Raw genomic sequence first — 23,779 nt, forward strand, 5'->3', positions numbered from 1 at the left:
AAAGCCCACCCTAGCAAGTATCTCTCTCCCCACTTTCGTTTGACTTAGACGGTTTGTCTGCGCAGTCAGTACCGCTGTCTTTAGCTCAGGGTATGTATTATATATACCGAGGTCCAAAAGCTTTTGGGTTGGTGTGCTTACCGGTAGCCCTATGGCCACTTTGTAGGCGTCCCTAATTATAGACTCGATGGTTTCTTCTTCTGATTTGTTTAACACGTGGAAAGGTAGACTACTATACGTTACCTTGCACAGTACAAGTGCCTGTACTAATCTAATTGTGTCTCCTTCCTTCATTCCCTGTTTGTGGTATGTTATTCTATGGATCATTCGTGCAACTTGTTTCGTGGCTGATTTTAATATGTTTATTGTATGGTTCGCTCGTCCATTACTTTGAACCCAGTAACCCAGAATACGTGCGACGGTCACCTCACGTACTTTGACACCTTCAATGTGTATGTCGATGCTTCTGTTACTTTTGTATCTTTTTCCGTGTACCCTGATAATTTCAGATTTTTTTCTGGGGCACAGCTGAGCCCGCTTGCCTTCGCAAAGTTTTCAACTGCTGTTGCAGCCTCTTGAAGTGTCTGCTCTTTGTTAGCCAGAGATCCGCGCGTTGCCCATAGGGTGATATCATCCGCATAGAGTGTGTATCCTAACTGTGGAACTTCATCCAGAGCTCGCGTGAGTCCTAACATGGCGATATTAAAGAGTAGGGAAGAGAGGATGGCTCCTTGAGGGGTACTTTTGTTTGGCATCTCAAAAGCATCTGAAGTGACTTGTGCTATGCTTATCGAAGCCTGCCTTTCTGTGAGGAATGCCTTGATGTAATTGTAGGTGTTTGTCCCACATCCGATGTTGTTTAATTCTGTTAGGATGGCTTTATGCAAGATATTGTCGAATGCTCCTTTTAAATCAAGGGCTAGTATTAGATGTTCTCCTCCTGTAGGTATATAGCTCAAAACTTCCTCTTGTAATAGAAGAAATGCGTCTTGTGTGGAGAGGCCATTGCGGAAACCAAGCATAGTGGCTGGAAAAAGGCCGTTGTCTTCTATAAAGTTTTGGAGCCGATTATGAATAACCCTTTCGAAAAGCTTTCCCATGCATGACGTCAAAGATATGGGCCTGAGTGCCTGCAGGGATGGCTTCTTCCCGGGTTTCGGTATCATAATAATTTTGGCTACTTTCCATTCCTCGGGTATCTTACCTTTGAGCCAATAGTTGTCATTAAAATGGTTTGTCAGTGCCTCTATAACTTGATCGCTGAGGTTCCTTATCATTGCATTTGTGATTTGATCTGAACCAGGGGCAGAATTTTTCTTGGCTGCTTGGGCAGCCGCAAAGACCTCTTCCTTGGTGATTGAGATGTCGAGTCTCTCGTTTTTCGCACCAGTGTACCGCATTTCGATACTGCAACTATCGGCATTCTCTCCTATGTATCTGTCCTTAAGTGCTTGTATTAACTCCTCCTCTGTGCTTGGAAAATCATGCATTATTCGTTGTAGTGTTCTGTTCGTGGCCGATTTTGATTTTTCTAGGTCAAGCATGTTCCTTAGGATGGCCCAAGTTTTTGCAGTGCTCAGAGTGTCCTGTAGTGAACTGCAGAACTGGATCCATCCCTCAGTTGCAATTTTGTTAGCATATTGATTAGCCTCCTCTCCTAAAGCAGTGATTCTGCGTAGAATGTTCCGGTTGAGTCGCTGGTTTTTCCACCTTTTCAGCTTACGCCGCCTGCTCTCCCACAGGTGGAGCAGGTGCCTGTCGACTGCAGGAGTCTCTGCTGTTCTTGCGATACGTTTAGATGTTTGTTTGTGAACTGAGATTATGTACTCTGACCGTTCCCCAATCGATTCCAGTACAGAGTCAAGTGGGGGATCGCGTCGTCTGTACCTTTCCCAGTCAGTCATCACCACGTCTCCTATGACCCTACGTAGTTTTGGAGTTGACAGGGAAATGCTGATTATGTAGTGATCGCTGCCGAGATTCTCTTCCAGGTTTGTCCAGTTAGGGTCGTTAATATTACGTGTGAATATCAGATCTGGGAACGTGTCTCGACTTACGCTGTTACCCAGCCTCGTAGGTGTTGTGGGTAGAGTAATTAAGCTCAATCCTAGTTTGGATACGGCGCGTTCGAGACGCGTTCCCTTAGGGGAATCTCTCGAATAACCCCAGGTGGTGCTGGGTGCGTTAAAGTTGCCCAATACCACAAGTCGATCTCTCGCCCCTGCAATGCCGACGACATCTTTAAGCAGTGCACCAAAGTCCTCGTGTTTATCTTTGGGAGGGCTGTATATATTTAATATTACCGTTTTCACTTTGCCTCTCTTCAGAGGAAGGAGGGTGATTATCTGATGATTTGTCCACAAACTTTCTATGTGCTCAACCTTTGCTGCAATACTTTTGCTGACCAGCGAGGCTACGCGGGGATAATTTGGATCTTGTAAACAATAATATCCCTGCAGTTTTACCATCTTGGGCCCAACCTCCTGCAGGCATATTACGTCTGGCTGAATTGGTACCGAGTTCATGTAATTTTGGAGTGCTGCGGCGCGCTTGTGAAAAGTGCGACAGTTCCACTGCCAAATCTCTAAATGTTCTACACATTTTGTATTATTTTTGGCCATGCTACATGGTCGTATCCATGCTGTCACGGCCCGCTTTGGATGGTTTGTCAATAACTGGGGCGGACAGACAGCGTTTGTTTAGTGCCCTCTGCAAGCCTTCCACAGCATCGTTAACATACTGCCTCCGAAATTTTCAGTTCTTCTACAACAAACGTTTTTATTTCCGCCATGAAATCAGCTAGAAGTTTATGTAAAGTAGCTATGCTTTCCCTGTTTGCTTGAACCTGCGTCTGCACTTGCTTTGCTAGTTCACTGCTTTCTGATTGAGTAGCGAACGAGTTTTCGTCTATCGTTTCCTCGCTCGTTTCTGCGCTGTCCTTCATGTCGGCTAGACGCTCTCGCGCCTCTTTATTGCCCTCGGTGGGGTTGCCTACCGATGCTGGGTTTTGTATTTTCTTAATTGCATATTCTAATTTGCATTGCATTGACGAGATGGCCAGTTTATACTCTTTCCGCTCCGCAGCCATTTCATTTCTAAGCTGTTTAATTTCTTGTGTTAATCTTTTGTTCTCCTCTAGAATTTTCCTATACTGGGGGCTATCATTTACCGGACCATTGGGAGGCACTGGACTCGCCCAGCTCACCTTGTTTGGTTGGTTGTTTTGTACGTCCTCCGTACTAAGGCCAGTGGTTGCTGCTGCTGCTTCTTCTTTCCTGGCATGGGCGGAGCTTGTTTCCCAGCTGCTGCTCGATGTTTTCTTCAAGTTTGGCTTGCCAGGGGCCTCCGCAGGCTTGTTGATGTTTCGCTGTTGCGGGGCCTTTGATGTTGATCTCGATCTTGATCGTGATCTGGAGCTGGATCTAGATGTCTGCCGCTTCTGGAGCGTCGCTTCCTCTCGGTCTGAGCTGAACCAACGAGTAGGTTTCTGCTGGTGTTGTTCAAGTTGCGGGAAATCCTTCTCGGCGTAGGTACACTCTGTCTTCGAGGCATGTCCACTCGTGATTTTCGGGGAGCCACATTTTTCAGTTTCTTTCTGCACGATTTGTCTCCTGTAGCGAGCTCTTCACCGCATATGGTGCAGTTCAGGGCACATTCGTGTCCTTGAGTAGGATCACACGTCCCACACTTGGAGCACACGTTGGCGTTCTGAGTCGGGCACATATCGGTTCGGTGTCCAGTTGATCGACAAATCTTGAAAACCTGTACGGTAGGCTTGTATGGATAACAGATCGCCTCTGCACCCATAAAATATACACACCTGGGGAATACGTCACCCGTAAAACTTATTATTGCTGACTTCGAAGAGCCCAGCATCCCGGCTCTATCTTCACCCCTTGTGTCCGTATTCGTAGGTTTGCCATCAGGTCGGCCTGAGTGGTTCCAGGCGGTAGTCTGTGAACGATGCTTCGCAGCACGTCTTCTGAGACGGCCACGTACGCATTGAAGGGGTGAATCCGTCCTCTGATTTTCAATTGGTTGATCTCTCTCAGCCTGCCCGCCATTTGTTCGTGTGGCGTGGACAATATTATGATGTTCGATCCGAGGTGGACCCGCAGCAAAAAACTTTCTCCTCCAAAGCTGTTCCGGCAGGTCTCTATCACTGCCATAGAGAGCTCCGATCCAAACAGATTTTTCACTGTGAGGCCCTTGTGCGGTCTCAGGATAACTTTTATGTCTTCCTTTGGAAGGCGCGTCGGACCTCGGCGTTTTCTGCGCTGGAACTCCCGCTTGACTAGGCTGTCCAGTGCTGCGTCGACAGGCGGATGGGCTGCTGACTTTTGGTTTTTTTTCTCTAGTCCCTTCTCGGGTTCTTTCTGGCTTTGTTTATAGTTCTTTTTTCTTCTGCGGGAAAGGACGGTGTGCCAGCCGTCTCCTGTCCAAGTAAGAGCCACACCCGCGTCGTCATCGTTCTTGTTATCAAGAGACGCGACGCTGGGCGCTCGCGCGTCGTTACTTGGTTCCTCATTTTATGGGACGCTACTCGCGTCGTTCGGTTGATTCTCCGACACCAGAGATGCATTGGGAGAGTCTTCGTCGACGTCCATCTAGACAAAGAATTTCTAGGCGTCCTTATGCATGCATGCTCAGTAGATACAGGGGAATAGGTCGACCTCCGTTTTCCCCTGCGCAAGGCGTATAGTCCGAAAGGGAGGTTAAATGGCACTTACCATCGACTTCTAAATTGGTTAGAAAATGTCGGAGAAATTCGGTCGGATGGTGTTGAGCCAGTCGACGCACACACACACGTCGCCGCACCCCGCACGGTTTAGCGTCCCAGTGCCGCCAACCGAAGCCGGTGATACGGTGAGCTGCGTTCGTGCACGTCGTGTCTTCCAATGTTGATTGTTTCTCGTGAAGCTGGTCCAAGTCCCAGATTTTGGTGTCCTTCAAATCCTCGCAACTTCACGATAAAGATGACGCGCACTTCAAATAGACTTGAATGAAATTTCCGCCTGAAAGCGTTTCATAAAGCGGAGAGCGATGTGAGCACGTCCTCACCACCCTACGCCACCTAGCGGAATTCCGGCTACAATATAAGCATGGCAGCAACACTTCTACACTGCTCTGCGTGTGGTGCCACGAAGTCAATGTTGTTCACAGCCAGAGGTATTCAACGTAGGCTCCGCTATTGGGCAATGTATGATGGCTGCCCCAGTGTAATGTAAAATTAATGTTGTGGTTTAACTTAGATAAACTGCCATATGATTATGAGAGACGTCTTAGTGGAGGCCTTCTGAAATTTAGATCACCTGCAGCTCTTTAACGGGCACTTAAATCTAAGTAAATGGGCCACAAGCATTTTCGCATGCATCAAAAAATGTGGCCACTGTGGCTGGGATTCTAACCTGCGACCCACGGGTCAGCAGCCGAGCACCATGGCAGGGTATGGCAGCCACCATTGTGTTATAGTTATGAAGCTTGACTGCTGACCTCGAAGACGTGGGTTTGATCCCAGCCGCGGTGATCACGTTCGAAACGTGATCACCGCGGCTGGGATCAAACCCACGTCTTCGAGGTCAGCAGCCAAGCTCCATAACAGCTGAAATGCTAGAGGGCCCTGTAGTTTGCGGTGTCGGTGGTATGAACGAACACCAAGTTGTTGACATTTATAGAGTCCTTCATTACATTCTGCCTCATAATCAAGTTGTAGTTTGATTCATAAAGCCTTAGAAGTTATAATTACATATATATTGGGGTACTGTGCTGCACCCTCTGGGGAAAGTAACCGTGTTGAAATTGTAGCAAACAGGATGGTAACGTGCATAACTCTATGGAAATCATACTGTATTGGTGTTTCAGAACCTGTAACTGAGAAAGCATAGTAGGAGCGTAGAGATGACGTTATACTGTATATTGCTTATCACGAGTTCTATATTGTTCATCTCTGCTTGGCAGTACTTCCAAATCAAGCACTACAGAAATCAGCATTAGGAACCTGCATATTAACAGTGGATTCTCATTAAGATGAATTTTCATTGAGTGTAATGATGGAGTGGCATTAGAAGTTCAAGGTGATAGTTGTTTTCTGTAATGTTACCGTCTTCAAAGTAAGAATTATTGACCAGATATTGATGTGACAAAGACCATATGGTTTATATGTAATTTTTTTTTCAGGAATTCATCATTTATCATTGGTTGGAGACTTACTGAAAGGTCGAAGCAACTTTTATTCCAGATTTTCAATTCACAGGCAATTGTATATTTTTTTCATTAAAAACAGTAAAAGATATGCTCGGCATGGCATGGTGGAAGCCAAGAAAGGGAAAACCACTTTGTCAAACTTTCAGATCCTGGCAGAATTATTGAATATTGGGCATTACAGTTTGGGGATGATGTAATTTCTTTTGAACACATGCACTGCTTTCTTCTGTAAAGGCCTGATATGATAGATGCCCTTGCCATATCGTAACTTGGAAAATATATATAAATATAAGGATAGTGTTGTGCTGCAACAACTTGTTTGTGGACCTCGGAGTTTGCAGCAGTTCCTTAGCGAAGGAAAATGCCTGCATGGATCACGCATGCATGCATGCATGCATGCACGTTCATCATGGATATCTGAAAGTATGTGTTCTGTAAAACATTTCAGCAGAATGAGCTTTCCATTGATAGTTATGATTGCTAATTGTGTAACTCAAGACATCTTAAACTGGAATGAACCCCCTTGCCTGTAATGGATGTGAGGAAGGTATAGCTGTGCTTCATGTTTTGATGGAATGTCGGAAATCAGAGCATGAAAGAAAAAAGCACTCTTTTAAGGATTGTTGCAGCGATATTCCACTCCATCCATGTTTTTAGGCAATGACCCAGTTTCTGATCACGCCCCAGTTTTAAGTTTTGTAAAAGACTTGAGATCATTGCAAATAATTCACACCAGAGATTCACAGCAGATTCTTTGAGAGAACACTGCTACGAGTGTATAGCGGGAATGAATTTTCCTCAAGTTACTTTCATTCAAGGGTTCTTCTGAGGCTGTAGTGCTTATAATTATTCACATTCTTGTTTTTAGTTTTTTTAACCATACATCTTTCATATTCATTGTGCATCTTTTTTGTCATTGTCATAATTTGAATGGTGATATTATTTTTCACGCATTCCTTGCAAATCATTTTGAGCTCCTATATAGCCACTTGATCCATTCATTGATATTGACCCCACTAGTGTATCCACACGATACTTTGTCTTGGCGCTCTTTGGCCATAAGTGGCTTTTGCATCAATAAACTCTCTATATCATCATTGGATGTCTAAAGCTTGAATTAGAAATTTTTAAATCGCTTTGTTAGTTTTCTATACCCTGTTTAACATATGAAAGTTGTGCGTGAATGATCAGTTGATATAGGTGTGTTTATGCAACTGTTATAATTTTTCACTATTTTCTGAGGTATTTTAACTAGATACCATAAAAAAAACTTGTTTCGCAGAAATGCCGGAGTTGGCATAGGCATTTTGTCAATTTTCTGTGACCGAAAAATTGATAAAAATATAAATAAAATAGTGGAAATATCTATGTCAGAGTGAGGATCGAATACAGGTCGTCTATGTAGCAAGTAGGTGTTATACTACGAAGCCACAATATTTGTTGAAAAACTGACGAAAAAAAAAAACACTACATGAAATTGTTGTGTAAGAAGTCACCTTAATGCCTTATATATTGTGTTGCAGAAGTGTTGAATCGCATTAGATGTCTAATGATGTGAATTGAGCAATGAGTGAGTGTTTTAAAGGCCCACTCATTACAAAGTGCTCAGACATATTTAATTGTAATCAGCTGCAAAAGCATAAACAAAGCAAACTGCTGCATAATTTATTGATATGTGGGGTTTAACGTCCCAAAACCACCATATGATTATGAGAGACGCTGTAGTGGAGGGCTCCGGAAATTTCCACCACCTGGGGATCTTTAACCTGCACTGAAATCTGAGCACACGGGCCTACTAAATTTCCATCTCCATCGGAAATGCAGCCGCCGCAGAAGGGATTCGATCCCGCAACCTGCGGGTCAGCATCTGAGTACCTTAATCACTAGACCACCGCGGCAGGGCAAAACTGCTGTGTAGGTTCGTGTTTTTAACGTAGCTTTTGGCCCGAATTAAACACGAGGGACGGACAAGCGCAAACTATCAACTGAACTTATTCGAAAAAGCATACACATATAATTCACAAGTCTAATTAGCAGGAAATAAACCCTATTAGTGGCAAGCAGTCAAATAATCTATTTGGGTGGCATGTAATGTGACAGAGGATCTCGCTACATGTCTCGCCTAATCTGTTAATAAAATATCCTTCCTCAATTTCTTATACAACTTTCTTTTCAAGTTGCACGAAAAATCGAGGAAGCATATTTTATTAACATAATGGGCGAGACATGCGTAGTGAGGCTCTCTGTCATGTTACATGCCACTGAGATAGATTGAGTGCTTGCCACCAATAGGATTTATTTTCTGCTAATATGACTTGTGAATTATATGTGTGTGCTTTTTCGAATAAGTTCAGTTGATAGTTTGCACTTGTCCGTGTCTCATGTTTATTTTGCGCCAAAAGCTACGTTAAGAAGGAACCAACTCGCCCAACAAGTCACTTTGCTGTAGGTTCGTGTGTTTCCTTACTTACGTGCGGCCCTTCGCTGATTCACAAAAGGAAGAGCTGTGGCACAGTGGCCACGTAATAACTGTAGTTAAGTAGGTATTCTTAACAACTGTAGTTGAGTAGGTATTCTAGGATAGTTTGAAACAGCCAATGTTACTTGCGCAGTCGTTTGTTTTTTTACGACATGGTTGAGGTATGTACCAACAACCGAGGCCAGGCTAGGAAATCGAGAAGGCCATGCGCATGGTGTCTCATTACACTGTCACATTCTACTCTTGAAGGAGAAGCTCTAGCGTCCTCGAAGTTTGCCCTTACATTCTAAATGACAGTAAATGTTAGCAACAATTTTAATTAGGAAAAGGCAGCCATACTTTACTGTGCTATGAAATGTGTGGCCACATTGAGTGCTTCAGTTTTGCGTATCTACTATGGTGAAGCGTAGTATTGCAAACACTGCAAGAGTTCACAAGAGTGCCATGAAAGCAACAATTGTAATTTGAAATGTAAATTTGATCCCTATGTGTTTGTTTTTTTTTTTTTTTTCACTAGAACGGCTTGGCTGGAGTTAGCTTTTTACAAGGGGTTAGACCCCAGGCTCCGGAGGGTCAACATTGATCCCTGAAATGTTTGTGTTGTTAAATTTCAGTAAATTTCTTGACAGTCTCCCTAATTTAATATCTTTAACTTGTAAAGTCTGCCAAAAGTGTTGGTGTAATGTTGTACAATAATTTTTTTGCACATCTTGAGGCTATTTCACATTGTGGAATTGAAGTTCCTTTGAGTCATATCAGTTGTTGACTTATCCCCCATGGGCCTTCCATACTGGCTTTTAGTTTAACAACTACCTTTTCTTTGTTCCTTTTGTGTTAGGCTGACAACCTGGTGAATGTGGTGGACCTGGACTCATCCTCTATAGTGCTTTCCCATCGACTGAGCCCGTTAAATACCCCACCCATGGAGAAAGTTCCCTCCAGTCATCTCAGCTTGCAGGAAATTCTCATCATAGGCAACTGCTGTGACCAAGTAAGTCACCATACAGCATGCTGTGCCTGCCCTTGCCTGTGACATGTGTCTGTGTGTGTTTCTTGCCTTTTGATGTCCTTTAGTTATGTCTAGCATCCGATTGATAAGCTTTTAGTAGCTCAAGTCTACATCTTATGTTTCATTATTGTGAGATAGAATGATCCGAACGGCATGAATGCCATTGTGCCTGTTAGGAAAGCTGTTCTTGCATGGGTGGTCCAGTGTACATTACTATAATGTAGATTTTGCCAAAAACTGTGGCACATTTCTTGACTGTTACACCAAATATAAAAGCAGATTTTTTTACTACTGTGCTTGTTTTAAATAATTGCAGTTAGTGTTCTGCATACTGTAGGTCGATCAGAGACTGTTTTGCTTTAATGAAGAGTGCTTATTTCTATAAATGCGTTTGCCTCAATACGGACATAATTGTCTGGTGTTTCACTATTGAAACCAGGGCTTCTGTCTCTTCGATTGGGATGCAGCATAACCTACCTTCATGCACAAAAAGAGACAAAGTTTTTTTTGTGTGTGTGTCTTATGTGTTACTGCTTCGGAATGAACCCAATTGTAACTTAAAGTAAGTGCAGCCTCATGCAACATGCCTTGCGTTCTGCCAGTCAAAATTTGGAGCAGTAATGATAAAAATTTATTTAGTGTCATCTACCTACATTTTTTTACTTGTTTACTTCCAAGGAATATTTCATACGCCTACATGGTTAGTTGCATTACCATGTAGACTTCGGCAGTCATCTGGAAATTCTGCATAGGAATCCCTATTTTTCTCTTTTTCAACCCCTTTCTAGCCTTACGCTTTGTAATATTTATGGTAACAATATTTTTAGTCTGAATAGGAAAATCACTCTTGCTTTTTGTTGCTGTGGTGTTCTTGTATTTTGGTTCTTGTATTTTTGTTCATTTTCTTCTCAACTAGTGGACTGTTATATTCTAAAATGACAGCATTGTTAGACTGTGTGCTTAACATTTGTGAGTCAGAGGTTGTAAATGGCCAGGGCCTTTTTTTTATTTTGCTGGTTTATAGACATGGCATGTTTTAGGTACAGATTTTCATTGACACTGAAAATTCCCCTAATTTTTTTTAAGAGAAGATGGGTCTCCTTAGTTGTGCGCTTGCATGAACTGTTCTTGATAAGCCCTAAGCTGCAAGGAGTTAGGTCTTGTGTTAGTCAGATGCCTTACATCCTCTTTCTTCCTAGAGGCAACGCATGTGCTGGCTGCAAGGGCTGAGCCTTAGGCGGCTGCTGTTTGCGCTTGCCAGTGTGTTCTGTTGGGTCTGTATGTTACCCTTTTGCGTAGTACTCGTCTACAGTGCTTGCCTTAGTCCTCTTCTTGGAGGCACTTCAGTCGTCTGGCCCCTATGTGGTCTTGTCCTCTGCTTTCTCTCAATCACTCTCTCTCTCTCTCTCCATCTCTTCTCATTTCTTATCAGGCCTGTACCACTTCTCTTTGCAGTATGTTCTTTCTTGTGAATTTTATGAGCATTACTACATTTGTCTATCACTTGCTGAAAAAGGAAGGTGCATTAGTAGCTGTATCTGCCTTGATTGGCAGATGTTTTAGTATATGACTGCAGTATATGGTGCACCCATACATATTTGCAGAGTATATAAATGTTAAGCAGCAGCGGTGAGAACTAGCTTGTGAAGTAATGTTTCATAGTATTTTCGCCTGCAAAAGCTCTTAGCCTGTATTGTCATTGAAATGTTTTTTTGCATAAAGTGTTGAAGTTTCAAAGTACTAGGTTATGTCCAGTTTATGTTGTACACGTAGTGCAGTTCAAAGGGATTGTTTGTCATCAGTTATCATTAAATTTAGCTGTTTGTTATTATACTTGTTGCATGAGCTTATTGTGGCTCATTGCCAGTGTCCTGGACTGCCAAAATAGGCTACTTTTAAAATTAGCTTACATGCTATTTTCGTGTTTTTAGCTAGCGTGTTTTAGCAAAGCATAATTAAGAACATGATATGTAGGTATGCTCGTCCATAAGAAAAGATGCAACAAACTGTAGGAATACATTTTTGTAACTCTAATATAAGTAATAACAGAAAACGTGTTAAAAAACAAGTATCATTGGTACGTGTACGCATCCAAAGCAAACATGTGGTGTGGATGCCTCGAGCCACCCTTGAGGGACCAAGATATAGGAAGCTTTTGCCTTACAGGCAATATAAAAAAGTTATTCGTGAAGTTCGTATATAGGCATAAGGAAAGAGAGACATGGATACACAAGTTTAGTGCAAGTTTATTCTTTTTATACATAACCTCCTCCCAAGGTATTGTACTTCTGCCAATGATGCATGAGATGCAGGCCATTGCACTAGAACTTTTCAGTTTGAGAGTTCAGCAAGAGTTTGTCTTGAGTGATGACTTCTTAGTCGTTGTAAAAATGCTTCCTGCGCATTGTTCCCTTGTATCAAAAAAGAGGAAACATTCACTAAAGATGGTGGACAGTGAGGCAAAATTTCATAACCCAAGGAGGCTGCATATATCACTGTCACCTGGGTTGAGTGGGCGGTATTTTCCCGATGGATGCTGCCGTTTTTGTTTTAGCACCATAGTGGTGTCGCGCTGTATTAATATGGAACAGGAGTTTTTTATTACACTAAAACTAGACAGACACACGCCCATTTTATGCCTATTGTGTACGCCTTCTATAAATCCACTTCACTGATGATCTCAACTTCGTTCATGTACTGCCCCTCATACATGTGTATGTTGCCAGTAAGCACCATTAGGCAGGGCATAAGTGCTGAGTTATGACCATTGTTACCTCTGGCTTTGTGTGGATAATGTAGAGGTAATTCTCATCAAGTGTGAAACTGATATCACAGTTTACCTGTGTGATGCCACTGCAACCAGGAATCCTGGGGAGTTATGAGCAATGTTACCTCTGGCTCTGTGTGGAATATGTAGAGGTAATTCTCGTCAAGTGTGAAACTGAGATCACAGTTTACCTGTGTGATGCCACTACAACCAATCTTTTATTGGTATTGCTCCAGTGACCATGCTTTCGAAGTAAAGCCATATGCAAAACTTCTTCCTTGTCCTCTGTTCCTGCTCTTATCCAACAAAGGATACATGCTGCCTTTCAGTGTTGGCAAAAATTAAATGTATTAGGTAAAGAAATATGAATTCTGAATTCAATACGAGTTTTTTTTTTACAAGGAAATTTGGAAGAAAACATACTAGCCATGTACAATTTTTGTGCATGTGTGACTTCTGCCATTAGCACGCCAAACGTAATAGATGACTGGGGCAGCGAGTTAAGTGAGCTGCACAAAGATTAAAGGTGTGGCTGCACTAATGAAAGACTATAGGCATTAATGGTACTGAGGTTATTTAGTAAATCTAAAAGATTGATTTAAAAGATTTTGTACTAATTTTCAATAGCTATACTTAACTTTAAAGAAAGTTGCGGAGGAAACTGTGAAGATAGGACAGAGTCGTCAGGAGATATTCTTACTCGTTGTAGTAGGGGGAGCTGCTGCGTATGGGAAACATGGAATAAAATTGTGGAAGCACCACACTTGCCATCACTACCCCCACACTTTAGTTAGGAACAGCTTTTGCATAAATCGCCTCCCAGTTAAGGTAGAATCAATGGCAAATAATAATGGAAGAGTATTCATCACCTTAGAACTGGACTAATCTCTTGCATGGTGAATTCTTCATTCGAGTGAAGAGATAACAAGGAATTGCTCTTTATTTTTTGTTTTGGTCAAGTTTACTTTTGTTTGTGGAAGCAGCTTATGTCTGCAGGTTTTCTTGTTTCTTGTGGCAGGGAAAACATTCTCAATCTTAGATGTCAGTTGCTATGAAAGTTAAAAAAAGGGGGGGGGGTTAGGTTTGCCTGAGAAGTTCGATTACCCTTAATTTTTATTTTTTACTGGCCGAACGCATGCATTGTTTTTATTGCCGAAAGTTTTATGTAGGATCATTGGCTAAAATGTCCAGGGTAGGTCTTATACCCCTGTCATGCTAGAGGTGTTAAAATGTCATTTGGTTCAAATGTCATTCAGAGCAAGAAATATCATTCGATCCGTGGTGGTGCTACACAAGAAAAAAGTAATGCCATTTGTTCATGATATTAAGGTGATGATTCAGAAAAAAATATGGCTTGAAAAGTTGAGCAAGGTACATGTAAAGTGATAGAAAACGTAAGTTATTCATTTTAAAAGACGTGCGGGAAGTTGCTTCACGAAATAAATACACATCATCATTATCATCATCAGCCTGACTACGTCCACTGCAGGACAAAGGCCTCTCCCATGTTCCGCCAGTCAACTCGGTCTTCTGCTTGCTGCTGCCAATTTGTACCTGCAAACTTCTTAATCTCATCCGTCCACCTAACCTTTTGTCTCCTCCTAACCTGCTTGCCTTCTTAAGGAATTCAGTTAGTTACCCTTAATAACCAGCAGTTATCCTGTCTACGTGCTACATGCCCGGCCCATGTCCATTTCTTCTTCTTGATTTCAACTATGATATCCTTAACCCCGGTTTGTTCCCTAATCCACTCTGCTCTCTTCTTGTCTCCTAAGGTTACACCTATCTCGAAGCACTGCTCTTTTTCGAGGTTGTTGTACATTACTTTCGTTTTCTGCAGACTAATTTTAAGACCCACCCAATTTTAAGAGCATTGCTTCAAGATAGGTAATAGTGCACCTCAAGTTGTAAAAGACTGTATGTCTACTTAGGGCAGGTAATAACTGCGGAGCCGAACCACGAGATTGAAGTGACTAGAAGAATGAGGATGGGGTGGAGCACATTTGGCAAGCACTCTCAAATTCTGACAAGTAGATTGCCACTATCCTTCAAGAGGAAGGTATACAGCTGCATCTTGCCGGTACTTAGCTACGGAGCAGAAACCTGGAGACTTACAAAGAGGGTTCAGGTTAAATCGAGGACAATGCAGTGAGCAACGGAAAGAAAAATGGTGGGTGTAACCTTAAGAGACAAGAAGAGAGCAGAGTGGATTAGGAAACAAACGGTGGTTAAGGATATCATAGTTGAAATCAAGAGGAGGAAATGGACATGGGCCAGGCATGTAGCGCGTAGACAGGATAACTGCTGGTCATTAAGGGTAACTAACTGGATTCCCAGAGAAGGCAAGCAGGTTAGGGGGAGACAAAAGGTTAGGTGGGCAGATGAAATTAAGAAGTTTGCGAGTACAAATTGGCACTTTCAAGCCCAAGACCGAGTTGACTGGCGGAACATGAGAGAGGTCTTTGTCCTGCAGTAGACGTAGTCAGGCTAATAATAATGATGATGATAATGAAAGTTACACCTACCATTTTCCTTTCCATTCCTCGCTGCGTCATCCTCAATTTAAGCTGAATCCTCTTTGTAAGTCTCCAGGTTTCTGCTCCGTAGCTAAGTACCGGCAAGATACAGCTGTTACATACCTTCCTCTTGAGGGATAGTGGCAATCTACCTGTCGTAATTTTAGAGTGCTTGCCAAATGTGCTCTACCCCATTCTTAATCTTCTAGTTACTTCAATCTCGTGGTTCGGCTCCGCGGTTAATACCTGCCTGAAGTAGACATAGTCTCTTAAAACTTGAAGTGCACTATTACCTATCTCGAAGCGCTGCTCTCTTTCGAGGTTGTTGTACACTACTTTCGTTTTCTGCAGATTAATTTTAAGACCCACGTTTCTGCTCTCCTTGTCTACCTCTTTAATCATGAGTTGCAATTCATTCGCCGAGTTACTCACCAATGCAATGTCATCGGCAAAGCGCAGGTTACTAAGGTACTCTCCATTAACTCTTATCCCTACCTGTTCCCATTCTAGGTCTCTAAAAACCTCCTGTAAACATGTGGTAAATAGCATTGGGGAGATTGTATCCCTCTGCTTTACACCCTTCTCGATTGGTATTCTGTTGCTTTCTTTATGAAGCACTATGGTAGCAGTTGATCTCCTGTAGATTTCTCCCAGTATGTTTATATATGCTTCATCGACGCCCTGATTCGCAGTGTCTGCATGACTGCTGATTTTTCTACTGTGTATGTTTCTACTTTCTATGTGTAAATAAATACACACAAGAATTTTATGTAGCAGAATACATGGCCATCATATGCCAAGATGGTCCACTTAGCCAGTAGCCACAGCTGATAGAAGGAACACAAGCACCACGACATACACTGCATTGAGCGGGAGAGGAGAAAAAAAAGGAGGGGGGGTAATGAAACGTGTCACGTATGTTTAGGCTTTCTAGAACGCGAAGCAACAGATGCACTCATGGTATTGTTTGCGGTCTATGTGTAAATAAATACACATAGTAATTTTATGTAGCAGAATACATGGCCATCATATGCCAAGATGGTCCACTTAGCCAGTAGCCACAGCTGATAGAAGGAACACAAGCACCACGACATACACGGCATTGAGCGGGAGAGGAGAAAAAAAAAAGGAGGGGGGTAATGAAACGTGTCACGTGTGTTTAGGCTTTCTAGAACGTGAAGAAACAGATGCACTCATGGTATTGTTTGCGGTGCAACCACACTCTTAAAAGCCTAGAGTGCTTCCATTTGTTCGCTTTAAAACAAGGCCTTGATTGCATCCATGGGGGCAAACTGCTTGCAATGGAACTGTAGTAGCTTTATCAGAGCAAACGTCTCAGCCTGGGTTCATTGGTTCATTGCGCTCGGGCAGCTGAGGCCATCACTGCAGATCACAGTGCAAGAATATTCCAGGTGAGCGAATGCCGCAAAGCGATCGCTTGGCATGAAGGGATTGATTATGTTCTCGTTTGCGGCATGTCGATAGATGGCTCGCCAGACTGGAGACCGTGGCGGGCATCCGGCAAATTCTACATAGCACATGCACACGTGGGTGATGGTTTCCAAATCTGAAAAAACCAGGTTATTGCTCGATATCAACCACGCGACACGCATAGAACGGCGCCACAAAAGAGGGGGTGATAAGAGAGGAGTTTGACAGCGCGGCGAGGGTGTTTTTGGTAGACACCAACAAAAGTTAGGGAAAGGTTAGAAAAGTTAGGGAAAAAAGTCAGGGAATTTGGGAAAAATCTGGTCTGGTCATGGAAATTGATGGCAGTCTGTGGGACTGTCACAAAAATAAGCATTACCATTGATCAAAGCTCGAGAAGTCACTCCTTCAGCTGCAACTACAGTGAACAGCTAAAAGATGTGGGAACAAAGAAAGCAGTGCACAACTCTTGCTTCATAGTGAAGATTCGAAAGGATACACCTACCAAAAGGATACAGTTTCCTGACATTATGGTACCTGCTACGAAAACCTTGTTCAGAATAAAATCCATAATAAAGGCAAGGCCTATTTAGGTACGCCTAAGTACATTATGTGAGCACCGGAAGTACATTTTTGGAAGCGTCTCATCACTCCTGCTCAGCATATGTGCAGTTGTATGCATGTGCTGGTATTCCAGGTCCACGCATGATGCAAGCTTGCTTTGGCCAGAAAACGTGCACGTGGCCAATCAGTTTGGTGGCCTGTAGATTTCACAAGTTTCACGAGGGCATATGCGGTCACGCGTAGTTTCCTGACGTACTATTTGTGTTTTCTTTAACTCTTTCCTTGAAATCAGTGGTCTCACCGCGATGTACTAGTTGTCACAATTGTGGCAGCCTAAAGTAAAAAAGACAGTGGAAATTTTCACTTGGCAACTTGTCCTTCGCGTTGTCTAAAGTGTTCCCTAACTTCCATGTTCATGCATACACTATTTTGATGTCTGTTGCTTCTACATATCACACAGCATATCTGACTTCCCAACCACATCACTCACATCGTTACATTTGTGCATGTTTGTCTTGACCATGATTCGGGTTGGCTTGAAGGCCTTCTGGTTTGGCTAGGACAGCCATTGGCAGAGGCTTGCTGGGTTAAGTCATGCATTTTATTATTATTATCACTATCATTATTATTATTGCTGATGCAACAGCAAATGTCCTCAGCTACACACTTATTGCTGGTAGTTCCTGTTTCAAGGTTAGAGTTAGGTAACTTCGTCTAAATTTCTCATTTCAGTTTCTTGAGATGGTATTATTAAATCTCTGATTACTTTTTCGCATTATGTCTATAGAAGAGTACACAAACGAAGGTAACCTGCCGGAATCTGTTATAAATCTATAGAATCGAGGGAGCTGTTGCACCCTGACAGATTCGTTCTTGCCAGCAGATGTTCAAATGTCATCGCTTTAAACGCTACCCCTAGCTTGCATTGCAGGCATCTAAAGACTTTGTCAAACTCTAAGCGGCAGAGCCCAGAGAAATGAAACATCAACATGCATGTGCTCGTCATGGAAAAAAAGAAACAAGAAAGAAAGATCAAAAGCAAAAAAATTATGCAGTATGGCTCTGTTCTTGCGACATTGTTGTTAGTCATTGTTCAATGCAAGGTGCACAGAATATGCGAGCAGTAGTGCTTTTTTTCTTTTTTCTTTTTTTTTTGCTGAAAAGTATATTCTAGAGATGTGCAATTTAGATGGGGATCCAAAACTAATAAATACAGTCATCCAGGTTGCATCAGATGCAATCTAATTCACATCCTAAACAGTAAACTCATTAAATACAGGTCGATGTAATCTAATCCACATCCTAAATGGCCTGGGCTGTAATAATTATAGTGAACTCTGTAGAATATAGGTATACTAGTGGTGGAACCAGTCAGGCTCCAACGTCCTACTTTTACACAGATGCCACAAGATGGTGCCACTTCTACGTTCTTTAGCAGCTTTGGATGCATGGTAAGACAGTCGTTGGCTCCTGCGAACTTTTAGCTGCGGTTAATTTCAACTCATGTGTTTGCTCTCTGCTTCTTCCAAACAATAAACAGCCAACTTGCTTACTCTCTGACTCGGAGGTTGCATTTTGGCCAGATATTCATATTTTTTCATATTTACTGCACATGCTCAAACCATTCTGAGCACTTGTGGTACATTTATGTACTTATTTTATAGGAGCAGCCGTTTTTTTTTTTTTTTGTTCCACTCGAGGGCCTCGAGGAAGCAAGCGTAATGGTCATGGAATTTGCTTAACTCATCGTGGAAAACCTGGAAAATATAGGCAATCTTGAAAAAGCAAATTGGTAGGTAGGCTGATGTTTCCATGAGTCCAAGTCAAACTGAGAATGCTGAATGCCACCTTTTAAGGGGTCTCTAGGGTTGGGAGTATACATTGTGTTCGACTGCGACAGCAAATGTGTTTCTTGAACTCATTCGATTACCTAAGTCATTTGATTCCAATGGCATTATATTGCCACAGAGACTAATTACACTATTCGATATTATGAAGAATCGGCGTCCAAAGTTTTGCGCACTCTCCTGCTTGTGGCTGCACGACTCATGCCTGTTGTTGACGGGCACGAGTCAGTGTGGGTTGGAGCTGCGAAGAAGAAGGCACGTTGGCGGATGAACAGTTTTTTCTTTTTTTTTTTTGAAATGCTCTAGCCGACCTTTATTTTTTGGCACATAATTTTCAGGGCACAAGTTCACCCATAATAAACCAGTTTTCGGTGTTTCTTCTCTTGGACCCGTTACATTCTGGTGAACGGTGCTGGGTATGATTAGAAGCCCCCTTGGCACAAGAGAGCGAAGCCCCCTATCCTAAATGATTGGAACCTGGCGAACTGACTCTGGTAGACCAGCGTTTAAGCCGCCGCCTTCGAGGAGAGCCGCCTGAATTCGCACCCCTCCCAGTGCTCCAGCAACACAAGCAGCGTCCACAGACAACAGAACGACGGCTTCTCAGGTGACATCATCGGAACTTATTCCGTCCCCACCGTACTTGCCTGAGCTCTTCCATGGTGACACGTTCGAAGATGTAGAAGATTGGCTAGAACACTTCGAGCGCGTTGTAAAGACCAACGGCTGGGATGAAGCAACGAAACTGCGTCGCGTGTACTTCGCATTGGAGGATACAGCGAGGACGTGGTATGAAAACCACGAAACGTTCATACCGACATGGGAAGAATTTAGACGACAAATAGTAGCTACATATGCCAGCTCCGATCGTCAGGAGAAGGCAGAGAACGCTCTACAGTCCAGGAACCAGCGCACGAACGAAAGCGTTGGCATGTGTATTGAGGACATTTCAAACGCGCTGACTCGAGCATGACCGAAGAGAAAAAGCTGCAACACTTGATCCGAGGTGTCAAACGGGAGTTATTTGCCGGTTTGGTACGCAACCCACCTCGTACAGTTGCTGAATTCCACACCGAAGCCACCTCCATAGAGCGGGCATTGCAGCAGCACTCCCATCACTACAATCATGATACGAGTTGTGTTTCTGCAGATGTACTCTCAGCAAACCTGGGCAGCAGCAGCGATGCATTGAGGGAAATGGTGCCATCCATTGTGAAGGAAGAGCTTCAGAAGCTGCTGCCCCCACAAGTCACAACACCAGTTTCATCTCTCAACATCCTGATCAGAGATGAAGTTCACCACGCCATTCTACAAGCAGAACCCAAGGCGCAACCTGTTTGACTTGAACAGCAATTACAAGAACGCCCTGTACCGACTTATCCCGATGCTGTGCGCCAGCTCGTCGTGCATACTGCTTCATTTGCAGCTCCCAATGGCTACCGACCGGCTTCGCGTGGCTCAAACTATCCAGCTAATTTGAGGTCACGGAAAAGCGATGTGTGCCGCACACCCGGCAGGACGCTGCTCAGTTTTCACTGCGGCGAAGCTGGACAGCTGTATAGAATGTGCCCATATCGACGAGTTGGTCTCCGTGGGTTTTCTCCAAACGCACCATGCCCCCGAAGTGGCAAAAGATCCATTGATATCAAAGATTACTTCTCCGGCCATCCGTTTGTTTCCAACTGCTGGTTTCCAGCATCAGCCTAGATCACCAGCGCCTGCTCGCGATCAATCACCAAGGCCTCAACGATTTAGTTCACCTTCTCTACCTTCAACCTCAAGCAGTCCCCATCAGGAAAACTTTCGTTCAAGCAGTCCCCATCAGAAAAACCGAAGCCAGCGACCTATGGAGGCTAAGCCGCTGATGTCCGACCTACTGAAGATGCTCCGTCAAGGTCCCAGTGCAGCAACGACAAGCGGAACACTACAACTAGGTTAGGTAAAGACAAAATTTCTTTAGACTTGCGCGTTACTGTAGATGGGTGTGAATTTAACGTTTTAGTTGACACAAATGCTGATTATTCGGTTGTCAGTTACGCTGCCGCAAAGGATTTACAGAAAGTTCTGACATCTTGGAGTGGACCCCAAATACGCACGGCTGGGGGTCATCTCATTACACCTCTGGGAAGATGTACCGCAAGAATCGGAATTCAAGGCGCTACTTACATTGCTGACTTTGTCGTACTTCTGGAATGCTCTAGAGATTCAACACTCGGAATGGATTTTCTTCTAGCAAGCGGAGCTATAATCAACCTGCAGAATTCTAGTGTCTCTTTTTCGACGAAACTGGCCATAGACACAAAGGAGCCAGAGTACACTGCATTACGTGTTATAGATTGTGACGTTACCGTGCTGCCACGATTGATTGATTAATATGTGGGGTTTAACGTGCCAAAACCACCATATGATTATGATAGACGCCGTAGTGGAGGGCTCTCGAAATTTCGACCACCTGGGGTTCTGCAACGTGCACCCAAATCTGAGCACACGGGCCTACAATATTTCCGCCTTCATCGGAAATGCAGCCGCCACAGCCGGGATTTGATCCCACGACTTGCGGGTCAACAGCCGAGTACCTTAGCCACTAGACCACCGTGGCGGGGCGTGCTGCCACGATGCAGCGTGATAGTCAGTGTAAGAAATGAAGCATTCGTGGATTCTGAAAATATAGCGGATGCAAACATCAAACTACTGCTCAAGAAAGGCATTTGAGTAGCTCGAGGCATTATTCAATTACATGGTGGATGTGCCAATGTATTTCTCATGAATTTCGGAAACAAAATTCAGCATGTTGCAAAGGACACTGCTATTGCCTTCCTGCATGGTTTTCAAACACTGACGGACTTCTGTGGTCGGATGTCAGGGCCACCTGCTTAGGAACCTGTGCTCGATATCATGGCAAGAGTTCGAATCAGCCAAAATCTATCACCAGCTGAGAAGAAAATTCTTCAAGACTTCAAAAGAGACTTCGCCGGATGTTTCTATGCTTCGTCAAAAGTACAGCGGACCCAGGTTGTTAAACACCGAATAATAACAGATGACGCTACAAGGCCAGTACACCGAAATCCGTACAGAGTATCACCGAAGGAACGACAGATCATAACGAGGCAAGTGAAAGAGATGCTGGAAGACTGTGTCATACAGCCATCTAATAGTCCGTGGGCGTCGCCTGTAGTCCTTGTGAGGAAAAAGGACAACACGCTGAGATTCTGTGTTGATTACAAAAAGCTGAACAGCGTGACCAAGTGGGATGTCTACCGTTTGCCACGTATTGATGATACGTTGGATCAGCTACGGCACGCAAGGTATTTCTCTTCATTGGATTTAAAAAGCAGGCAAATTGAAGTGGACAAAAGGGACCGTGGAAAGACTGCTTTCGTAACCCTAGATGGTCTATATGAGTTTAAAGCACTCCCATTCGGCCTCTGTTGTGTGCCGCCTGCAACATTCCAGCGCATGATGGACAGCTTCCTTTCAGGCCTCAAATGGCAGTCGCGCTTGTCAACCTGGACGATGTTGTGGTGTTTTCAGCAACGTTTTAACACCATGTAGAGCGACTACGTTTGGTACTTCAGGCTATCCAGTCAGCCCGCTTGGCGATTAAACCGGAAAAATGCCAGTTTGGATTTGAGAAGCTTCGTTTTCTCGGTCATGTAATCAGCGCTCAAGGTGTTAGCCCAGACCCGGACAAGACTATGGCCGTGGGGCTGTTTCCCAAGCCAAAACGCAAGAAGGAGGTGTGCCGATTTTTTGGTTTATGTGCTTATTACAGGCGGTTTGTGAAAAATTTCGTGAAAATTGCCGAACCTCTAACAAGACTAGCGAAAGAGGACGTGCCATTTATTTGGTGCACCGAACAAGACAGTGCTTTCAACGAACTAAAGAAATGTTTGCATGCACCACCTATCCTGGCCCACTTCGACGAAACCGCAGATACGGAAGTTCATACAGATGCAGTAATCTTGTTTTAGGTGCGGTCCTGGTGCAATGGCAAAATAGAGAAGAGAAAGTGATAGCTTATGCTAGCCGCACCCTCTCAAAAAAGGAAAGAAACTACTCTGCAACCGAAAAAGAGTGCTTGGCAGTCATATGGGCGATCAGCAAGTTGAGGCCATACCTCTATGGCAGGCCGTTACGTGCCGTCAGCAACAACCACTCATTTTGTTGGCTGGCGAGCTTAAAAGACGTTCACCAGTCGACTTGACTCTTTCAGAAGAAGAGGACTTCCCACTCCTTTGTGTGATAAAAAGCTCAGAAATCGCCGAGCATCAACAGGCTGACATGGAACTGGTTCCTTTAATGAAGTATCTCGAAGGGCACGACGAACAAGTTCCTCGCGTATTTAAGAGAGGGTTAGCCTCATTCTGCCTCCGAGATAATGCACTTTACAAGGGGAATTTCAAACACAACAAGGAGAAGTTCTTACTCGTTGTACCATCAGCCATGAGGCATGAAGTCTTAGAAGCCTGTCATGATGAACCATCTGCGGGTCACTTGGGCGCGAGTCAAACATTTGCCAAAATTCATCAGAAATATTACTGGCCCAAGTTGCTAGCGTCCGTGAAGCCTTACGTCAAGACATGTCGTGACTGTCAAAGGCGCATAACACCACCCCTCAAGACGGCCGGCCTTCTCCAGCCTATAGAGCCTCCTGTGACTCCATTTCAACAGGTTGGAATGGACCCCCTTAAACCGTTTCCAATGTCGGCATCAGGAAAAAGGCGGATAATAGTTGCTACTGACTATTTGACACGATACGCTGAAACCAGCTGCCTTGAGCGAGGAACGGCAACGGAAGTCGCGAAGTTTTTTGTTCAGGATATTGTTCTTTGCCACGGAGCCCCACTCGTGATTACCGATCGAGGAGCAGCATTCATGGCTAATTTGATGCAGTCCTTAATGACAATGGCTAACACCAGTCATAGGAAGACCACTGCATACCATCCCCAAACCAACCGGTTGACA

At 43.7% G+C, this 23,779-nt stretch overlaps 1 protein-coding gene across 13 annotated transcripts in view; it reads left to right on the plus strand.

Annotated features, from left to right (window-relative positions):
- Positions 1 to 23,779, plus strand: part of LOC119187847 (protein SCAI) — a 160,688-nt gene that overhangs the window by 9,311 nt on the left and 127,598 nt on the right. For all 13 annotated transcript variants that reach the window (XM_075878757.1, XM_075878755.1, XM_075878753.1 and 10 more), the window contains exon 6: positions 9,522 to 9,674. In XM_075878757.1, coding sequence (XP_075734872.1) covers positions 9,522 to 9,674 — 153 coding nt within the window. The remainder of the gene's footprint in view (positions 1 to 9,521; positions 9,675 to 23,779) is intronic.

Source organism: Rhipicephalus microplus, chromosome X, assembly GCF_043290135.1.
Source record: "Rhipicephalus microplus isolate Deutch F79 chromosome X, USDA_Rmic, whole genome shotgun sequence".
NCBI lineage: Eukaryota > Metazoa > Arthropoda > Arachnida > Ixodida > Ixodidae > Rhipicephalus > Rhipicephalus microplus.